This window comes from Pseudonaja textilis, chromosome 6, assembly GCF_049901715.1.
Source record: "Pseudonaja textilis isolate UNSWEBS1 chromosome 6, rPseTex1.2, whole genome shotgun sequence".
Lineage (NCBI taxonomy): Eukaryota > Metazoa > Chordata > Lepidosauria > Squamata > Elapidae > Pseudonaja > Pseudonaja textilis.
Genome location: NC_141995.1, coordinates 46,940,550 through 46,963,173, shown reverse-complemented (window position 1 = coordinate 46,963,173; position 22,624 = coordinate 46,940,550). Strand labels below are relative to the sequence as shown.

The 22,624-nt window shown below is 41.9% G+C and overlaps 1 protein-coding gene across 2 annotated transcripts in view; it reads left to right on the top strand.

The window, feature by feature from the left end:
- CCDC149 (coiled-coil domain containing 149) overlaps nucleotides 1-22,567 on the top strand; it is a 29,463-nt gene extending 6,896 nt beyond the window's left edge. The window contains exons 2-12 of one of the 2 annotated variants that reach the window (XM_087936509.1): nucleotides 752-913; nucleotides 1,429-1,467; nucleotides 3,401-3,508; nucleotides 4,849-4,965; nucleotides 6,228-6,400; nucleotides 8,397-8,469; nucleotides 9,116-9,200; nucleotides 13,320-13,464; nucleotides 15,462-15,538; nucleotides 18,216-18,320; nucleotides 21,591-22,567. In XM_087936509.1, the coding sequence (XP_087792635.1) occupies nucleotides 752-913; nucleotides 1,429-1,467; nucleotides 3,401-3,508; nucleotides 4,849-4,965; nucleotides 6,228-6,400; nucleotides 8,397-8,469; nucleotides 9,116-9,200; nucleotides 13,320-13,464; nucleotides 15,462-15,538; nucleotides 18,216-18,320; nucleotides 21,591-22,018 (1,512 nt within the window). In that variant the 3' untranslated portion in view covers nucleotides 22,019-22,567. Of the gene's footprint in view, nucleotides 1-751; nucleotides 914-1,428; nucleotides 1,468-3,400; nucleotides 3,509-4,848; nucleotides 4,966-6,227; nucleotides 6,401-8,396; nucleotides 8,470-9,115; nucleotides 9,201-13,319; nucleotides 13,465-15,461; nucleotides 15,539-18,215; nucleotides 18,321-21,587 lie in introns of both variants that reach the window. The other variant, XM_026699761.2, reaches the window with a different exon arrangement.
- The last annotated feature ends 57 nt before the right edge of the window (nucleotides 22,568-22,624 follow it).

The window sequence follows — 22,624 nt, the reverse complement described above, 5'->3', positions numbered from 1 at the left end:
TTAGGGATGGTACCTGAGGGTTACAGTAAAGAAAATCCACATTTAATTATTCATGTATTAACAGCAGCTAGAATTGTATTTGCTTAGAACTGGAAAAATGATAAGATACAGGCAGAGGGCAAAGTGATTGAGAAAATATTTGAATGTGCAGAGATGAATAGATTAACACAGGCAATTAAAGAAAAAGAAGAAACTGAATATTACATGATATGGGATTTATTTTACCAATGGTTGGAAAACAAAATAAGTTAAAATGGAGTAGATGAGTATATAGAGAGAAATAAGTTAAGATTGGTAAAAAGTAATAGATATAAGAAATAATGATAATATAGAAAATATGATTCTTGTTATATTGGTAAGAAAAGTATTCATCACAACAGTTAGCACAAGACATATGTACCCAGTGGACCCACTGTTGAAATGAAAGATGGAATTACTGTAAATATAAAATAAAAAAATTAATAATAATTAAAAAAAGGATTGGACTGCCATTTGTCAGACATTGTGTAGCGTCTCCTGCCTGAGTAGGGGGTTGGACTAGATGACCTACAAAGTCTCTTCCAACTCTGTTAATATCTGTTAAACATTTGGGATGCCCCAGGACCTGGATGACTGAGAATCTCCGTAGACATTGGCACAAATCTTAATTTGGGAAACACTTGATTTTCCTTCTTTACATAGAAATGTTTCTGAATCTTCATTTCACATTGTAAGGAGCAAGTGCTAAAGTTTTGCCTTGGTTTCCTTGTAGTACCTGGTGTGTAAACGGAAACTGGAGAGCAAGAAAGAAGCCCTCCTCATTCTCTCGAAGGAGCTTGATTCCTGTCAACAGGAAAGAGACCAGTTCAAGCTTATGGCTAACCAACTACGGGAAAAGCACCAATCGCTAAAGAAGAAATACCAAGAACTAATTGTATGTAGCCAGGTTGAAAATTTGGATAGGGTCCTTCTGATAATGCAATCATCTTCATTTAATGATCTCATAATCCCTTGAGGGGTGGAGTTTGGACAATTGAATAGAGCTGAGTGTTTACTGGCCGGATGCCCTTCCGGACACAAGTGTGGAGTTTTGTTCAGCAGATATATTCTCATTGTGTCCAGAGAGAGAAATATCTGCCTCTACCTAGGATTGAACTCACAGCCTCCTAATTGCCAAGCAAGAGCTTCACCACTCTTTCCACCGCACTACTCCTTCCTTCTGGTAGTGCAGTGAGCGAGGTTAAATATTCCACTGTCATCTTTTAAATTCTGATTTTGTCCAAACCATTCACACTATTATTCATATTAATAGCATTATGCAAAGGCTTAGAGCGGAAACATTTTAATGCCTATCGTTCAGTGATACAGTACTTTACTAAAGGTTTGGTGCAAATTAGAATTTCTTTCTTCTAACTTATTTTCCTGTCCTTTTCTTTTTTCTTTTTTTAGGATGGCGATCCTTCTCTTCCTCCAGAGAAAAGAAAACAGGTAGGTTTTATTTCTGACCAATATAACTGACATTTCCCAGTCACAAATTCTTTCAAGAAGGGAGATCTCGGTGACGTGGCTCGCCAGCTGCTAATGGAGCTGATGGCAGACTCGGACAATGAGAAGGTTGGGGAAGAACTTGGGGAAGGCTCTGATGGATGCTCAGTGTCGGATACATAGAGATAGAACCAGGGCCATCTGATAATTCCCAACCACTGGAGAGGCAGCTGCCTTTGGAGTCAGAGATGAACGAGGAGGAGGAATGGCTGGGGCCTGTTCCAGATGCACGTATGCGCAGAGCAGATAGGAGAGGTGAACAGTGGAGGACAACAAGCCAGCTTGGGGAAGCAAAACAAACGTGGATGCTGACTGGCTCCTCCCTGTCTGGGGAATAAATAGGAGGAAAGGGGAGTGGTTTGGTTGTCGCAGACAAGCATTCGCACTTATGAAAAGTTCATTCCTTGTGTGTTTTGTGGGACAGGCTGCCTTGCCAGAACTGAGGTTTGTCTATTTCTTTGACTTAATTTGCAGCCTCCTTGCTGTGAGCTCAGGCATTGCATTTATCAAAACGAGCTGATAAGGACTATTGCTTCATTTAACTGCTTGCAAGAGTCTTGCCTGGACTTTCTGTTGGTCAAGGCAGTTAATTCCCAAGGGTTTTTTTTTTTCTCCAGAGATGTGTGCGGAGGAAGAGGAACAGCTGGGGCCTGTTCCAGATGCGCATAATAAAATAATTAAAAAATAAAATAAGTAATAAGAAAAGAAAATATTAAAATAAAAATAAAATAAAATAAATGATAAGAAAAGAAAAGAAAATATTAAAGTTAAATTAAAAAAATAAAATAAATGATAAGAACAATTAGAAAGACCACATAAAAACTTGGTAGGATTCACCACCCAGGGTATTCCTGTGTATTTGTGTTGCCATCTGTTGCTATTGATCTATTACCTGCGAACTAAATATGCACATATGGCAGAATGAGGGATAAAATAGTTGGTGTAATTTAGTGAAATGTTTGTGAATAAAGTAAATGAAATAAAATAAATGAGAAAATTGAATTAGGAAGGAACGGGAACATTTTAATTAGTCAATGTTTTATAAGAGATAAGTGAAGAGGGGGGAATTAACTATGGAACGTTTATAATTGTTCCCATAGAAGTATGATATTTAATTGAAAAGTAACGTGAAAAATGTTAAGACTTTAATGAATATTAATATTAATGATAGAATTGAATTGGAATGGAATGTTATCCTAATTATATACATTTATAATTTTTTCTTTTTCTTTTCAAGAATACTGTGTGTAGTTTAAGAATGTACCAAGCAGAATGCGAATAGAAGTTATGTATTACATTAAGTGTTATAGCTTTAGGGGAAAGATATAAAGGCGTCATACTCCAATCAGTAACTACAGGAGAAATGTTGTTTAACGAGAAAAGATAATAGACAATTGAAACAGGACAGACAAAAAATATAAATATAATGATCTGAATTGAGATGAAATAAATAAAATAAAATTGAGAAAATTAAAAGAGGGGAGAAGCCATGTAGAAAATGTAAAATAGTAATAAGATATGGAATAGAATATAAAAATGAGCATGAATTTGTGCCTGTACAAAGAAATGTAACCCGGGATTATGCTGCTTTCAAAAAAGATGTTTTATTTGTATTTCTTTCTTTTTGTGAAAACTCAAATAAAATTTACAATATATATATATATATATATATATATATATATATATATATACACACACACACACACACACACACACACACACATACACACACACACACACACATGGCTTGCTTCTTTTTTTTTCTTCACTTGTATGAATTTTAATTCTAGAAAAGATTCAAATGCAAAACTGATCTTTTTTTCCTCCGTTGCATCTCTGGATTTCCCTCGTGACCGTTTTGTTGCTCTTTTTCTAGGCGAATCTCACCCAGCTTCTGAGCGATTCCCGGGATCGAAATAAACATTTAGGGGAAGAAATCAAAGAATTGCATCAAAGACTGGGAGAAGTGCAGGGAGACAACAAGGTAGGGGATAAATTAAATAGAATTATGATTTATAACCGTTAGTTTCGGGTTGCTTCTGTCCTTGATGAGTTTCCATCCTTGTCCTGCCTTGGGGTGCTTTGGAGCAGCGGTCATCAACCAGTGGGCCACTGGTGGGCCGTGAGGAAATTTTGGTGGGCCACAGAGAAATCTCACCCCAAGAGCAGCCCCCCGCAAAGCAATTAATCCAGGTTGCGCAGAAACACAAGGCTGCGCGGCCCACATGGCCCTCAGGAACTCTCCCCGCCCACTCACTCTTTACCCGGTAAACTTTATTTTATTTATTTATTTTATTTTGATTTGTCAATCGCTTACAAGATAATAGGTATAAGTACATACGTAGTTATGAATACTTGAAATGGGTACATATAAGAAAAATAAAAGAAATAAAAATAAAAAAGAAACAATAGGACAGGGACGGTAGGCACGTTGGTGCACTTGTGTACGCCCCCTACAGACCTCTTAGGAAAGAGGTGAGGTCAATAGTAGACAGTCTAAGGTTAAAGTTTTGGGGGTTTGGGGAAGAAACCACAGAGTCAGGTAAGAATATTCCAGACATTGACCACTCTGTTGCCTGCTAAATTTCTATTTTTCCTTTTTCCGACCATCGACTGTTCTCTGTGCTGGGAGATTTAGATTAGCTAGAAAGCAGGAAATGGTTGGATTTCTTGCTTTCTAGGTAATCTTTAGATCTCCGGCTCTGCTTTTAAGTACAGCCAAACCTCCCTTAGGACTGAAGGTTTGCTTGCAAGCAAATTCAGTGCAGACTCGTGGCAAACAAATTTGAGAGACTGAGCTAACCGATGGCAGATAGATAGATCACTCAATGATTCTGTGAGCAATTCAGTCTGTTGCTCTTTTTTTGAATAAAAAATTCAATATTTAGATGCATGGTGTTTTGTGAGCTAATTTTGTGAGTTTGCTTGCAAGCAAATTTTATGTGACAGACTGAGCTAGCTAATGATAGATATATAGATTTCTGAATGAATCTGTGATTCTGTGAGCAACTCAATCTGCCTGCCTGCTTTGCCTGATTTTGTGTAAAAGTTGCTCTTTTTTTTATAAAAAAATCAATATTTACATACAAGCCATGCCCAGCCAATCACATGACCACTAAGCCATACCCACAAATTAGGCCACACCCACAGAATGAGTTAGTGGTCCCTGGGATCAAAAATTATGAGTTTGGTGGTCCCTGAGGTCCAAAAGGTTGGCGAACCCTACTTTGGAGAATAGCTTGACTTCCTCATTTTGGGGGCAGCCCCCGAGATATTTGAACGCTGCTATCGATTCTTCTGAATTTTTTTCTTTCTTTCTTGCAGCTTCTTCGGATGACAATTGCCAAGCAAAGACTTGGAGATGAAGAAGTTGGAGCCCGTCATTTTGCTCCCCACGAGCGAGAAGATCTCGTGCAGCAGCTGGAGAAAGCACGAGAACAAGTAATGGAACGAAAATGTTCCTGCTTTGTGAATGTAGATTCTCACTCCCTGCATCCTAAATTTCACTTCTTTGTAAGGCAAGGCCCTTAAAAGAAATTCGATGTGATCCGACAGAATATCCATCAAGGCCAAGAGTTTGCTTCCGTAGCCAAAAAATGCAACGAGGGGGTGTTAAAAACTAGATTTCGTGTTATTTGGGAGAGCTCGGTGGTTTTGGATGGCTATTTGACTTCAAAATGTCAGAAGCCAGATTTGCTGGTTGTTGGTTTCTTGTGTTCTTTCACCTGGGTTGCACCCGCTTTATTGCTTGAGTAGGTAGCTGTTCTGATCCAGGCTTCCCAAGATCATGAAGCCTGACTCCTCGTCCCGATAAAACCCCTTTTATTGAGGTTAAAGTGAATTCCTCTCCAGCAAAGTCCCGGCCAACAGTCTTTCATGAGATTTCACAACTACAGACTTTGATCAGGCTTGGAGAGCTGCCAGGCCGATATCTTCCAAACGCCACGCTGTAGCAGCAATTATTTGGCAAGAAGTCAGGAACAGATCTGCACCCTCATGAATTGAACTAATTGTCTCCTGCAAACCCCACTCCCCTTTCGCTCCTCTTTATTCCCTCTGGGAGGGGCCATTCACCGTCCACCTGAGCCTTTACTCCCGAGTCGATCCTTGTTCCTAAGCTATTCCCTTCCAACTTGGTCATTTTTGTTACTGAAAATAGGCAGGGGCGGGCTTCAAAAATTTCAGCAATGGGTTCTCTGCCCAGTTGCTGGGTGAGTGTGGCCATGATGGGCGTGGCCTAGCCGGCCTCCTGCACCACAGCGGGTAGGAGCATTTTTGCCCACCCACCCGCCGGAGTCCAGAGGCTTTCCTTGAGCTTCCGAGAGGGTGAAAATGGCTTCCCTGGGCTCGGGAGCCTCTCTGGAAGCCAGAAACAGGCCCATTTCCAGCCTTCCTGAAGTTCCAGGAGGCCCGTTTTTTGTCCTTCCTGAGCCTCTGTGCACGCCCTGCACTTACCTGCATCCAAAACGGGGTGTGTGGGGACTCCTGGGAGGGGCAGGGAGGGGTGAGCGGGGCCAGCCAGGAGCGGGATTTGGGGGTTTTCTGAACTGTGCAGAATCTTAGCTAGGGGGCTCTCCTGAACCCATGCAAACCCCCAGCAGTCCACCCCTGAAAACAGAGCATGGGAGATAGAAGAATTCTTGGCCAAAATGGAAGTTCTCCTGATCTTCATTAAGGCTTTTGACGCTTGGCTCTCTCGCCAGATGGAGACTCTACAGCTTGATCTTCAAGCATCATTGGATGAGCTCCAGGACATGAGAGAAGAGCGTTCCTTTTACCAAGAGAAGTCTGAAAAGTTAAACCAAGAACTGAACCACGTTCTCGGAGGACACGTCGACCGCATCATCGATATAGATGCTCTCTGCATGGAAAACAGGTGAGCTTGCTTAGGAATGAATTGTGGTTTATTTTAGGATAGGACCGGGACGTCACTGCAGAACTGAGTTTACGCCAGAAGGGTTCATCTTTGTTGCGAATATTGTAGGCCTGTGGTGGCGAACCTATGGCACACGTGCCGAAAGTGGCATGCAGAGCCATTACTGCTGGCATGCGAGCACTCGCCCAGAAAAGGTCTACTGCCACCCACCCACAAGCTGATAGTCGAGGATCAGGCACGCATGTGCAGAGGCACGGCGGCATGCAGGAGACACTTGTGCATGCGCAGAAGTACGCGGCGCAGGTCACGCAGGTTGCGTGCGCATGCACAGGAGGCATGGGGGGCCCCACGTGCATTGCCTTCTGGGTGATGGCATGCGAGCACGAGCAAGCAAGCATGCATTCGGTTATCAGCACGGGAGCCCAAAAAGGTTAGCCACCATGGTTGTAGGCGGTCGTAATGCAGCAAAAACAACGTGGAAAAAAATATTAAAGTGATTGCAAAATCAAAGATAAAAATAGCCGAATCGCTAAAAGAGAGGAGGAAAAAAATGCATGAGCCGGTTAACATAGTAAAGGACAGGTTTCCCCTAAGTAGTCATGTCCAGCTCAAGGGTTGGTGCTCATCTCCATTTCTTGGTCGTGAGAGTCATTGTTGTTTGACGACTCTTCCGTGGTCATGTAGTTGGCAAGAATAGAATATGGAATATGGAATATGGAATATGGAATATGGAATAGAATAGAATAGAATAGAATTCTTTATTGGCCAAGTGTGATTGGGCACACGAGGAATGTGTCTTGGTACAAATGCTCCCAGTACACATAAAAGAAAAGATACAGTCGTCAAGAGTCAAGAATCATGAAGTACAACACTTAATGATAGTCATAGGGTACAATAAGCAATCAAATCATACTAGTCAATATAAATCGTAAGGATACAACCAACAAAGTTAACAGTCATACAGTCACAAGTGGGAAGGGCGATAAGGAGTGATGAGAAGATTAATAGTGATAGTAGTGCAGACTTTGTAAATAGCTGGACAGTGATGAGGGAATTATTTGTTTAGCAGAGTGATGGTGTTTGGGGGGAAACTCCCCTTGTGTCTAGTTGTTCTGGTGTGCAGGGCTCTCTATTGTCATTTTGAAGGTGGGAGTTGAACCAGTTTGTGTCCAAGATGTGAGGGGTCTGTAGATATTTTCACAGCCCTCTTTTTGACTCATGCAGTAAGCAGGTCCTCCATGGAAGGCAAGTTGGTAGCAATTGTTTTTTCTGCAGTCCTAATCACTCTCTGAAGTCTGTGTCTGTCCTGTTGGGTTGCAGAGCCAAACCAGACAGTTATAGAGGTGCAGATGACAGACTCAATCATTCCTCTGTAGAATTGGATCAGCAGCTCCTTTTGGGCAGTTTGAGCTTCCTGAGTTGGCTTTGTGGTGCTTTTTGGATGACGTTTTTGATGTTAGGTGTCCATTTTAGGGTCCATTTTAGACTACACACCAAATGTCCGTGAAACGCTGTTACCTTCCCGCCGAAGTGGTACCTATTTATCTACTTGCATTTGCATGCTTTCCAACTGCTAGGTTGGTAGGAGCCGAGGTGAGGACAGGAGCTCACGCTGTCATGTGGTGCTCGGGTCTCGAATCCAGCCTATCAGCTTTCCAGCTGACCAGCTCAGGGTCTTTAACCATTGAGTTATAGCATGGTTTAAAGGGATTAATATGGGCTGAACAAAGTTTTGCCCCTAGATTTCAAATTCCCTTGTTTTTTTATTACTATTATTATCTCTTTTATTCATTAAACATGAAACTCAGTGAACATTTAAAAATGTATCACAAATATCATTGGCACTGATGGTTGATACGGGTTGCTGCCAGCATCCTGCTGTAGGTATTAACCAAGTATCTTCTTAACATGTACAATGTTTCGAGTAGCTTGTTTTGAAATACTTAATAAATGGCACCTGAGTAATATATCATTATTTTCATCCCCTAAAATTCAGATACCTTCACGAGCGATTAAAACAAGTTCAAGAAGAAGTTAATATTCTGAAATCGAACATTGTGAAATACAAGGTAAATTATACTGTGAGCTATAAGGGGAATTATGTAGTAATCTTTTTGCAATGAAATATATTTCAAACTTACTAGTTAATGTGGGCTCTTTTTAACTTAATCAGCCTTTGAATGATTTATTTCTTCCACTAAAAAATAAATAAAACAGCACTCTGTTAATATTTCTTCATAGTTTTTAAGTTCAATTAGGTAATTTAGCTTTTAAAAAAATTAATAAAATGAAAACAAAACTGAAGCTTCAGGCCGCTTTTAAACATAATATTTTCTGTTTATATTGATAGAATTATTTTCTTGCATAATTCATTTTGTGTGATCTGCATATCAAAAGAGGCGTTTCGGTTCTCTTTATTCCCTGTGAAATTGCATTTCTTGCAGGAGAAATGGCTGCATGTAATTTATGTTTATCTCCTAAACTTTCAGAATCATGCAATCATTCATCTGCAAACCCTGCTTCTAGCACTGATGGTTTTACCTAGTTCGGTAATTAAACATCTTCAAGAAAACAAGCAAGCTCAGAGAGCTCCAAGGACTCTCATGTCCCTATCCCTGAGCTACAAATATTCTGCTTTGTTAGTAAAATAAGAATCAGATTTTCTTTCGCCATTTTAATGCGTATCTTTCCTTGGGCTTCCCCTTCTTTCTTCAGAACGCTCTAGAAAGAAGGAAAAATTCAAAAGGTCACAGCAAATCAAACAGCAGCGCCCTGACTGGAATCCTTTCTGCAAAGCAAGGTATGGCACGGAGTTTTTATCCTCACCATTTTTCTTCTGAAATTGACCACAGTGAGCCCAATAGGACATTTGAAGGACCTCACATGTGTTTGTCTCCATATTGGGGAACAGACTTGGTTTGTTTCTGGTTCTAGTGGGGTTTATTTAAAACTGCAGCATAGCTTGCATTTTCCTTGGAATTCAACATGGATCTGCATCTTCACAGATCACAGGGGCTTCTAAATAAACAGTGGAATGATGGCTGGGCAGCCAGGAAACTTCCCCTCAAAACAACCCCTCAGATTTTTTTTTTGATTTTTTTTTAAACGAATCAACACATATCTATACACAAGGTGTGATTTTTTTTAAAAAAAAGTTTTACTACAGTTTTTCACATTATAAAACAAAAAACAGCTCTTTTCAGTGCACAACATGATTCTGGGTTACTACATTTACATGCAAATATGACAATAGTTATATATTCATCTTTTACATTCAACTTCCTGCCTTATCCAAGTTTGTTTCTTTTTGAACAAATTTTATTGATTTTCCAAAGCAATACACAGACAAACAAAACATAAAATATAATGACATAAGAGTTTTTTTTTTCTTAAAAAGCCAATACAACAACTTATTTAAAGACAGAATTATTCCAAGTTATCACATTTCCAAACAAGCACAATTTGATATATATATTTACCTTATCTGTTCATCTTCATATCTTATCCCAAACTTCTCTTTATTACTTCCTTTCCTTCTATTTATTCAAATTATATCTCTTTAACTTTAGATTGTGTACATTTTTATATCCATCTGTCTTATACATTTTCATTATTCTCTTCCAGTAAAAAAAACAAACAAGACATAAAACATAAAAACATAAACATCTTTTCTGAAAGTTGCTTGATCCCGGGTTAAAACTCATCGTACAGACACCTCTTCAAAAATCATGTTCCTTTTATGTATCATTCCATATCTTATTACCGTTTTCCATTTTCTATATAGCTTCTTCCTTTTTTAACTCTCTTAGTTTTATTCTACTTATCTCAGTTCAGGTCATAATATTTAACATTCTTTGTCTGTTCTCAGCTATCCATTCATTTTTTCTCTTTAAACAAAACCTCTCCTGTACACTAATTAGAGTATGACGCCTTTAACTCTTTCCCCTAACCTAATAATACTTAATATCACACATAACTTGTATTGGGATTCTGTTTAGCACATCCTAAAGTCACACAATATATTATATAAAAAGAAAAAGAAAAAAGAAAGAACGACAATAACAAAGAAATTTATAGATATATAATATAGGTAGTACCCCTGTCAAAACCATTTTAATCGTACCTATTTATACTTATTTATATATTTATATCTTAAACATTTTATTCTATAAATGCCTATAATAACACAATCTTATGTACTGATTCTGTAGAATCCCTTTTTCAATTAAGTTTACCCATTGTCTCTAAATAAATTTTGTTTCTTCAGATCTTGCTTCCCATCATTGAGACTTCTCACCCCTTCCTTTCTCCCTTGCTTATTCTTTTCCTTGCCCTTTTTCCCCCTTTGTCTTTCCACCTCCCTTTTCTTCTTGTGCTTTCCCCCTTCCTGTTGTTTTCTAACCTTATATCTACCCTTCAACTCATTTTTATCTTTTTTGGTTGTTTTTAAGTTTTAAAATCCCTTTTTCCTTTTCCTCTTCCTCCTTCTTCTCCCCCAATAGGGTCACATGTTCATCAAAAATGGTTCCTTCTTTGTCCCAATTATCCTGCTGTGCAATCAATTCTCCATAGGAATGCACCACCATTTCTAGAGATTGAAAAAGAATGTCCAAGGTATCTTTCCAGTCTTGTTCTTCCTTTTTATATTTTAGATATTCAGTTTTAAATTCATCCAAAAGTGGTGCCATTATAAAGAGGAGAAATTTTTCCCAAAAACAACCCCCCGAGTGATTTTAAACAAAGAAAAAAAAGTTTCCCAAAAGATGCAAAGTCACCAAACAATCCAGATAGACTATTTCATTTAGCACTTTTTCTCTTCTTCCATTTCTTTTTCTGGGGTTGCTATTAAATCACAAAATTCCAATTATAATATGTCTTTTGAAGTCTTATTAATGTTCAAATGGCTCTTTAAAATTCTAGGCAGTCTGCTCCTTATTTTCAACCTACTTCAATTTTTTTCCTCTCCCTTCCCACTCACCAGAAGAAAAAAATTTCTTTAAATATTTAGAAATCCATATCCCTTTGGCATTAGCATAGTCTTTAGCATTTAGCATACCTTCAATGCGGGTTTCCGATTTCTCTCAAAGCTGTTCCATTTGGAAGGAGAGTGAAAAGAAAAAAAGTTTTCCCTTTGATATCCATTCGCTGCTTACTCGGTCTGGGAGCAATGTGTCTTTAGTAGGTGTTAAATACCAGGATACTTTCACTGTTCCTTTGTCCCGGTCAGCAAAATCAGTTTCATTTCTTCACAAACCCCTCCAGCACATTTCTTTTCCCGGCTGGGCTCTTCTAAATGGCGGCCATAAAAGACTGCCGTTCAGTTGCCATCGGAGAGGGAGATTTAGCCGGCTAGGGAAGAGAGATGCGATGTCTCTCGTCCCTGCCAGAACCCCCCAGTCTTCACCACCTTCTACAAAGGTGGCTTAGCCCCCGAAGCCAAATGGCTCGAGGCACTCAGGCAGTGAACACAGGCAGAAACCGTGCAGAGTCACGGAATCCTGCCTGCACCGAAGCACCACAAGCCGGAAGTCCCTTATCCAAGTTTTTTAAGGTGTGATTTTAAAACATAGACAAGGGCGTTCGTAATCTTTCTCTATAAAAGTGAAATACCACTCAGGCATCATCACAAAATCTCTAGAACTGCAAAGCCTACAAACTTGAAATTTGGCACGTATGTTCCTCTTGGCTTCTAGGTGCTCACTAAGAAAGGATCTTTCCAAATGACCGTCAGAGCATTTAGAGTATTTCCTATATTATTCTTATTATTAGCACGCTCTGATGCTAAAGAGTTCTACTCCCCCTCCCTACCTGAAAAAAAGAAATCTCTTCCAAATGCAAAACACAAGCAGAGGAGAGGAGTTTCAGTTTCAGTTTCACGGCATCAAACAGCTTTAGTATAGAACAGTTGAGCTAAGCCATGCCCAGGTTCCTTGCTGTCTCCTTGCTCACACAGTAAATACTGTTTCAGTTTCCAAACAGCCCTCAACTCTCTCACACACTGACAGGATGCTAGCCAGATGAATACTGATGGATGCTGGCAGGCAGAGGCAGAATTCCCCCCCACACACCTTATTTTTCTCCCCCAAAGCTAAGTCCCACCACATAGTTTCATAGTGAAGCATGGGGATCGAGCATAGATGTTGTTATAACAGCCCTGAAAAAGCTACTCCTGGCCCTTTTTCACACCCTTACGACCATTTGCAGTCTCCCCATGATCCCAAGATCAAAATTCAGGTGCTTGGCGACTGACTCGTATTTATGACGGTCGTAGTGGTCCGGGGTGTGTGTCCTGTGATCCCCTTTTGTGACCTTCTGATGAGCGAAGTCTGTGGGGAAAGCTGGATTCGCTTAACAACTGTGGCACAGAGAGCCTTAAAAACAGGGCAGAAACTCCCTTAACAAACATCTTGCGTAACAACAGGAAACTGTTGGACTCCATGGTGGTAGTAAGGTGAGGACCACCTGTTCAGTTAAAACATTCCTACATTTGTTTTGACTTCCTTCATGTCAGGGCGCCGGTAATTACCACCATTTAAATCATGAGTCTCAAGCCAAATTTTCAAAACTTAAAGAAGATTTATTAGGAGTAAACATGCCGGCACTGCCTGGGTGCAGCCTACTCTGAGATACATCATTCATTGTTAACCTTGACCCTGGTTTCCCCACCCCACCCCCTGGGTGTATCATAATTCACATTCTCCAATGGGACACATCCATAGCCCAGAGTCATCAATCATGCTCTCCAGTTAGAATTTTGCATGGCAGAAACTTGGGTCACCTAGTTACTATCTTTGAAAACTATTTATTGGATGCACTTTCTATTTCCAAGCTGCCGCACTGCTCCCCCTTCCCTTTCTGTTGGCAACTCTAAAAAGACCAGAGAAATATTTTATGAGTTGACACTTCAACTGTTTCCTAGTGCAAGAGCTGTTATCCGAAGATCATGGCTGTAGTTTACCAGCGACCCCTCAGTCCATTTCTGACCTTAAATCCTTGGCTACAGCTTTATTGGAGACCATTCATGAGAAGAATATGGTCATCCAGCACCAAAGGCAAACCAACAAGTAAGTGACTTTTTGTACAATAATATGAGTGTAGGCCTTCTCCAAAAGCTTTGCCGATATGGTCATTTTCTTGCCCTCACTAAGGTGTGCGATGCTTGAGGGAAATGTTTTTTCCCAAAAACACGGGGGGGGAAAGATGAAGGAGATAAACAGGTAGCCCTTGACTAACAACCGTGTGTGTGTATGTGTGTGTACCCTGTTTCCATGAAAATAAGACCCAACTGGAAAATAAGCCCCAGCGTGATTTTTCAGGATGCTCATAATATAAGCCCTACCCCCAAAATAAGTCCCAGTTAAGATTGTCAGCCAGACGGATGCATGTGGAACCGTATTTCCCTTAAAATAAGACCCAACTAGAAAATAAGCCCTAGCATGCTTTTTCAGGATGCTCGTAATATAAGCCCTACCCTGAAAATAAGCCCCGGTTTAAGATTGTCAGCCACACGGATGCATTTGGAACTGTATTTCCCTGAAAATAAGACCTAATTGGAAAATAAGTCCTCATATGTCTTTTGGAGCAAAAATTAATATAAGACCCAGTCTTATTTTCAGGGAAAAAACACACACACACACACACACACACACGGACAGTCCTCTACTTACAACCACAATTGAAGCCAAATATAATATGTATATGTGTGTGTGTACATACACATATATGTACTTGTACATATACATACAGACAGACAGACAGATAGAGAGAATGTCCTCTACTTACAACCACATTAAAGCCAAAATTTCTGTTCCTGAATTGACATAGTTGTTGTCAGTTTTACTCCATTTTACAACCTTCCTAGCCACTGTCGTTTAGTGAATCACTGCAGTTGTTAAATTAGCAACTCGGTGGTTAAGCAAATCAGGCTGCCCCCCTCCCACATTGACTTCGCTCGTCAGAGGGTCACAAAAGGGGATCAGGTGACCCCGAGAGATGCTGCAACAGTCGTAACTGTGAAAAGGGGTCCTAAGTCACATTTTTCAGTGCCATTGTAACTTTGAATGTTCGCGAAATGAACCTTCGTAAGTTGAGGGCTTCCTGCATGCCTTCCTTTTTGCTACTTTAAAAGAAAACGTCTCGGCAAATCAGTTTTGATCCATTTATTAAGAGGAGAATTGTGGGTTAAGTCCATTTTAAATGTGTTACAAAAGCTACGAGACGTTATCATTATATATATTGGTGTTTGTACGTATCTGTATGTGTGTATGTATCGGGATGCGGTGGCTCGGGCTAAGATGCTGAGCTTGTCGATGAGAAAGGTCGGCAGTTCAGCGGTTCGAATCCCTAGCGCCGCGTAAGGGAGTGAGCTCCCGTTCCTTGTCCCAGCTTCTGCCAACCTAGCAGTTCAAAAGCATGTTTAAAAAAATGCAAGTAGAAAATAGGGACCCCTTTGGTGGGAAGGTCACAGCGTTCCGTGCGCCTTTCAGCATTTAGTCCTGCCAGTCACATAAACCACGGAGACGTCTTTGGGCAGTGCTGACTCTTCTTTGGCTTTGTAACGGAGATGAGCACTGCCCCCTAGAGCCGGAAATGACTAACACATACGTTCGAGGGGTCCCTTTACCTTTATATAACTAACCATTCCTGCAATACCAAATCTTTCTAATCAACACAACCGAAGTCAAAGTCTCATTTTTGTTTTCTTCACAAGCACAAATTCCAGAAGTAGTAGCCCAATAAAAACATAAATTTCCTCTTTGAATAAAACAATAGATTTAGCCATTCCAGCGTTTCCTTCCTTGCTGTGGAAATAATGTGTATTTCTATTTGCGCCTAGTAATCTCTGCGAACTGTTCCCGTTTTTATGGGTTAGAGCCAGAAATAACTAGCATGTATGTGCGAGGGGAATCTTTACCTTTATATATGTGTGTGTGTGTGTGTGTGTGTGTGTGAGAGAGAGAGAGAGAGAGTTGTAGACAGATTCCTAAACAGCACTTGTATCTCCATGTAAATCTCCTTTTTTCCCTCCCTTGTATATTGAATTGTTGACTCCTTGTTTCAGAATCTTAGGCAATCGGGTGGCGGAGCTGGAGAAAAAACTGAGAACTTTGGAAGTTTCTGGGTTATGGAGTCTCCCAGGTGAGTAGTATTTAGTAAAATGTCCACCTGTGAACCGCAAAAAGGCCGTCCTGCTTGAATCCACACCAATACACTACATTGATACAGGTAATCCTCAACTTACAACAGCTCACCGAGTGACCGACCAAAGTTACAACGGCCCTGAGAACAAGATAAATTTTTAGGACCGTTTTTCACACTGACAACCGCTGTGGCAACTCCAGGGTCACTTAAATTCAGACTGTCGACAACCAACTCACAGTTATGACAATCACAGCACCCGTGTGTGTGTGTGTGTCGTGTGATCCCTTTTAGTGACCTCCAGACCAGCGGAGTCCATGTTAAAGCCAGATACACTTAACAATCGTGTTACTCGTTGAATAACTGCGCTGATTCACTTAACACTTTATGTGGCTAATTTAAGAACGGCAGTGATTCACTTAACAAATTTGGTGAGAAAAGTAGTGAAATCGGAACAAAACTCATTTAAGCAATTTCTGACTTAACAATCTGAATTTGGAGCACGATTGTGGTCATAGGTTGAGGGATACCTGTAGTTACTTGTGGTGAATGTAAAGGAGACTTACAATACCTTTTCAAATGTGGGCTTTGCATTTTTGTTTGCGTCATCTTTAACTGGAGATTCCCTTCATCTGAATGTTTCTCCAGAGGAATTTCTAAATTCACCGAAGAGAAGTTTGGAGCTTTCAAAGCAAACCTGAGGTGAAAGAGAGGCCACAAACTCTGAATGTCTTGCTCTGTTCTTGTTTTAGATGTCAAACTAACATTTGATATAATAACGGTTTTCTTTCCTTCTTCTTCTTTTTCCCCCCTTGCTGCCTGAAGGCCTGAGCTACAATATCTCAGTGGGATTCGGGAGTAGGTTTCTCCTCGATGTATTTACGCTTTTAGTAACAAACCTTAAGTGAGCACACAAAGTATGTTGTTGCTGGCGCATGTCAGGAAGTGGAAAATGTTAGCAGAATGTTTTTTAATGCTTTGTTGCCCGGTTTAAGATATTCGACTCAAGGCAGTCACAAGAGAGATAGAGGATTCCTTGCATAGTTATTTCTAATTGGGAGGAAGTGTAGTAAGGGAAGAAATATTTCTGAATGTAAGAGGTGCAAATGGAAGAGTTGAGGGAGGGAGGGAGGAAGGAAGAAAAGAAGGAAGGAAGGAAGGAAGGAAGGAAGGAAGGAAGGAAGGAAGGAAGGAAGGAAGGAAGGAAGGAAGGAAGGCCACGGAGGGAGGGAGGGAGGAAGGACGATGATAGATAGATGGATAGATAGATAGATTGATAGATACCTCCAGTCTACAACACAGTCCTTTCAGCAGTTCCAAGAAGGCTCCATACCCATTTGTACCACTCAGGTGACCCTGAGAAAACAGAGATAAACCTCCAAGCAGTCTCAATGGCTGTCTAAAAGGATGCAAATGACCAGCTGTCTGCAAGGAGTAGAAATCCTTCCATTCCCCTCCATCCAGGGTTGAAGAAGCTTCTTGGATGAGAAGGGAAAGGTCTTTGAAGAAAAACCAGAAAGTCCAGTTGCTTCTTGAAAATAGCATCCCGAGGACACAGACAAAGCTCCAAGCAGCCTCAACAGCTCTCTAAAAAGAGTGCAAATGACCAGCTGTCCTCAAGGAGTATAAATCCTTCCATTCCCCATCAGCCAGCCAGAACTGAAGAAGCTCCTTGAATGAGAAGTGAAACACTTTCAAGGAAAAAACAAGAAAGTCCAGTTGCTTCTTTTTTTTAAAAAAAAAAATCACCTTTGGGACTACCAGGATCTGGATGGCTGAGAACCTCCCTAGTTTGGGTTTTTTTAATGAACCTTCTTTCAAACAAAGGATTTTTTCCCTCGGTCCATGGACGCCATTGGAGGCAACGCTCCAACTTCTCAGTCTTCAAAATTTCTTCTGACACGATAGCTGACTACTAAAGGGAGGAGTTAGTAGAGTAGGGTCACCTGATTGTGCCACAAATTAATCACCCTCTGCAGCCTGGACTGCTGGAGTTGCGCACTCCATGAATGTACCATTATTTTTCTGCCAGAAAGCTCAAAGCTATATTTTTCCAGGGTGATTCATGCTATTTATGTATTTATTTGTGCCACCAGAAAGGAGAGTTGATTCTCAGAGGAGAAAGTGCCAATTCTGGGTTGGATAAAGTGCTTGCTCTAACAATTGAGTGAAGAACAGAGGAAGGGAGATGAAAATTAGCACGTTCCTTCTGCTGTCGAGTAGGATATCCTGGTTTCATCAGGCTGGGATTATCTAATCCAGCATTTTGTGACCATGAAATTCCATCTTTTGGAGCTTTAATACTTGGGTTATTAGATGTGACTTAAGAGTTGATTAAGCTCTGCCCAATTAAACAGAGAGGGAAGAACAGAAGAAGCGAGAAGTATCGAGTAGGACACCCTGGTTTCATCAGGCTGGGATTATTTAATCTACCATTTTTAACCCTGAAATTCCATCTTGATGCAAAAAGATACTTGGATTATTGGATGTGGGCCTAAGAGTTGTTTAAGTTCTAAGCAATTAAGCAGAGAGGGTTAGAAAGAAAAATTTCTGGTATTAAATAGGACATCCTGGCTTTAAACACTTAACTTTGATTCTTGGTTTTGTTTTGTTTTCATCTCCTTTGGTTTTTGGGCAGGATAAGGGAAGCTAATCTGTTCCTGTCCTATGATTACAGGTGGCAAGGATACTATTACCTTTAGTGAACCAGCTCTTCCTGCCATCCAGAGGTCACGATCGCCATTGCGAGCATTCATTGAGAAGCCACAACAGAATCGAGAAGGTAAGCATCTGGCGGTCATAATAGCGGCAATGCCAAACATTGGAAAAGCTTCAACGATGGACATACAGATGGGAACCAGGCAGTGGTGGGATTCAAATATTGTTGCCACCAGTTTGGTGCGCGTGCTTTGCACATGTGCACACACTTTGCGTGCACACACGCACCAAATACGCACTTTGCGCAGAGGCAGAGGCAATCTAACTCGCCTCCTGCAAGCCTGCACGATCCCGGTCGCTTTCAGCAGCTGCCGCACAGCATTATTCTGTGCCACGCAAAGCAGCTGCGCTTCAAATTCAGCAGATAAAAGGTGAGTAGGGGAGCTCGGGCGGGTGGGCAGGCCCAACAGCAGAGCAGTGGAGAGAATCGGTTCCATCTCCGCTGCTCATCACTCCTACCGGCTCGCCAGATCTGGGCCGAACCGGTTGAATACCATCACTGGAACCAGGTTATCTGAGGGACTGTCTCTCACTGGTCACATCCACCTGACCAGTGGAGGGATTCGATTTTTTTAAATTATCGGTTCTGTGGGCGTGGCTAGGTGGTTATGGCAAGGTGGTCATGTGACAGGGTGTGGCTATGTAGTGTTTCCCCTCCCTTTCGCAGCACCCTCTGTGCCCTGTTTTTTGCCTACTGGGCCTCAGGGAAGTCTCCTGGGGAGGTAGGGGGGATTAGCTGTGCCGCGTGATTTAGATCAGCGAGAAAGTAAGACATCTGATGATTTCCTGCTTTCTAGCTTATCTAAATCACACGGAAATACTGGTTTGGCCGAACCGGTAGCATTTTTTTTACTACCGGTTCATGTGAACCGGGTCAAACCGGTAGAATACCACCACTGCACCTGACCCTATAGACTAGAGCATCCCCCAAGGAGGTCCGTCTGGTGGGATCCAGAAGAAGGACCTTCTCCATGATTGGCTCCCTCGGTCTGGAACATCCTTCCTCTAAAAACGTCGTGCTTCTGTCAGAGTCTGAATCTGCGGGGGGTGGGAAAGAGGAGGTGGAACTTGAGCCGACAGAGACCGAAGGGGCAGCTTCATTTTCTGTGGGAGGAAAATGGGGAAGGGCAGGGCCAGTCAGGCCAGAGGGTCAAACGCACTGAATCACTGTCTGGCTCAGCCACAGAAATTTGGGGTTCAGCTGTGGTCATAAGTTCCCCCACCCAATCTCTCTCAACATTTTAAATATTCTGCAGAGCAATTAGCAGGAAATAGCTGCGGATTTCTCGGCTTCCAATGCTTTCATATTTTCCCCTGCCTGTTTTTCCTCTGTCACAAATTCTTTCATATTCTAAACTGTAATAATAATCGTTAAAAGCAGCCACACTAATTAATACCCTGGAGATTTCAGAGAGCTGTTCCCAGACCCCGTTTCTTATCTTTTTTTTTCCTTCGGGGTTTGAATAAAATAATGATCCGGGAATCATTAAGGCATTACAGGTCTCCTAATCGCTCAGCTGGGCTCAAGCAAAGCTGGGAAAATAATTTAGGGCCTCGTTGGCTCCAGAAATATTTCAACCAGGTCCTGTCTCCGTTGTCCTGAATGCACAGATTGAGCCCAAAGGAGAGTTAAAATTGGATGGGGAGATTCCACTTGGGATACACGGCATTGGGCTAAGGGTCATAAGGAGGTTATTTCAGTAATTAGGATATTTCTTAGTCATGAAATATGAACTTGCTATGTTTTCCTCCCTTTTCCTCCTCCACGTCTTTTTCTTCTTCTTCCTCTTCCTCGTCTTCCTTCCCCTGCCCCTCTTCCTCTTTCCTCTCCCCCTCCTCTTCCCTCCTTCTCCACTTTCTTCTCCCCTTCCTCCTTCCCTCCTCCTCTTCCCTCTTCTTCCTCCCACTCCTTTCTTCCCTCTTCCTCTCCTTCTCTTTCTCTTTCTTCTTTCCCCTCCTCTTCCTCTTCCTCCTTCCCTCCGCCTCTCCCTTCTCCTCTTCTTCTTCCTCCCCTCTTCCTCCTCCTCCTTTCTTCCCTCTTCCTCCCCTCCTCTTTCTCTTCCTTTTCTTCTCCCCTCTTTTTTTCTCTTCCTCCTTCCCTTCTCCTCTTCTTCCTCCCCTCCCTTCCTCTCCCTCCTTCTCCTCTCCCTCCTTCCCACTTCCTCCCTCTTCTTCCTCCCCCTTCCTCCTCCCCTTTTCCTCTTCCTCCCCTCCCCTCCCCTCTTTTCTTCCTCCTCCTCCTCCTCCTCCTCCTCCTCATTCTTTTTGCACGCAATATTGTACCTTGCTCTGGTCGATTGTGACCGTTTTCCGCTACAATTCAGCCAGGAGAGTAAATATAAAGTTTGTTCTTGGGGAAAAAAAGGACAGGGAAAATTATTACATTTCAGTCAACTGACCGAGAGGAAGAAAAATCTGTAACTTGATTTGTTTTTAGAGGGACTTGAAAATTCATAGGTGGGATTGCATACCAGTAGTTCTCGTTTAGTGTCTGTTTGTAATGAAAAAGTAACTTTATGACCAGTCCTAGCATTTATGACCTTCGTGGGTCTGTAAAGCAAAGGAAAGCTGTGATAACCTCATAAGCACAGTCCCAGTTTCACTTAGCAACCACTTCACTTAATGACCAAGTTGCCCATCCCAATTACGGTCACTAAATGAGGACCGTCAGTACTGTCTGCGAGGTGACAAATGACCCAAGGCCTTTATTTCTTTACGGTGAGGGAAGAGGACTTTTCCCCCTTCTTTCAAACAGCTAGAAGGATAAGAATCAGGACTGTGCATTGTTCTTCCCCCAAAGGGTAAATGAGGGGTCCCCAATCTTGGCAATTTTAAGACCTGCGGATTTCAACTCCCAGAATTGCTCAACCAGCGTGGGGAATTCTGGGAGCTGAAGTCCATAGGACTTCAAGCTGCCAAGGTTGGACACCAAGGGTGGGATTCTACCAGTTTGGCATGGTTTGGGTGAACCGGTAGCTCTGAAAATCAGTTGAGAGCAAACTGGTTCACTCCAATGATCAGCTGTTGGGCCCACCCCGGCTGTACTCTGTGCTTTATTTCTGGATTTTGCAGCTCAGCTGCTTCACATGGTACAGCGGATTGCTGTGCATCAGCTGTTTTACACACAGGGTGTGCAGCAGAAAGTGAGTTGCAAATGCTACACATGCGCGCAAAGCATGTGCTCGCCGAACCGGTTGTTACACCGTTTGAATCCCAACCCTGTTGGACACCGTGGTCCAAATTATGCCTATGAAAATTCCTTTATTCTTATCCATTGTTCCTGCTCACTGTCCAGACAGAAATCTACAATATTCCCATTTTTCTCCTGTAGAAGAAGATCAACCGAGGCAGCTGCCAATCACATGTCCTGCTAAACGAGAACGGACTCTTCCAGAGGAATCTGCTCCCCTTTCAGATGACTCATGCAGAAATCCAAAGAACAGTTCTCCAGCCAACAATTTCTATTCCTCGTTGCCTCAGGATCTGTCCGAAGAAAGCAACACGAGTGGCCCAGAGAAGGACAACGTGGAGCTGGCCGAAGAGCTGTCCGCTGTGGAACTGGGGGATGGAGTAACGGAAGATCCGATGGAGAGACCTGATGGAAGCCCTGCAGCAGAACTGGACAGTTTCATTGAAGGGGACTCTCCCTTGTCCAGCCCTTCCAAAGAAGCGTCCGAGCTTGAGAAGAAACATCTGGGTGGAAAGCAGACTGTGGAAGAACTGACAGGCGCTCAGGAAAACGGGGTAGCCTTGTGTAGCTGAAAACGACCAAAGGAAATACATGACCATGCTGGATGTTACAGATGCTCCCAAAGTCCATTCTTTCCTCTTCAGCCTTGAGTTACATTCCAAATAAAAGACCTGAAGCTATGAAGGTGGAAGATATGTCTCTTCCTTCTTCTCTTCCTCTTCCTCCTCATTCCTTCTTTTTCCCTTCTTCTCCAAGTTCTTTATCTAGCCTTCCTCTTCCTCCTCCTTTGTTCCTTCTTCTCTCTCCTTTTTCCCTTCTTCTCTAATCTCCCTATCCATTCTTCTCCTCCTCCTCCTCTTCCTCTTTCTCCCCCTTCTTCCTCCTCTTCCTCCTTCCCCCTCTTCTTCTTCCTCTTTCTTCTCCTCCTCCTCTTCCAGCCTCTTGGTGAACATTTTGATCTTATTCTCCATTTTAACATTTTTCCACTCAGCCTGTTTTCCTGCCCAGATGTGGATATTGTTCCTCCTGCCAATCCTACAACGCATAACAAAATAAAGGCATAAATACAGTCCTCCAGTAAATATTTACAATAAAGGGATGCCGTGAGATTGGTTAAGATCTTAGATTCTGGCCTCTTCCATTTGCTCTTCCAGTGGGGTTCATCAGAAAGGAGAATA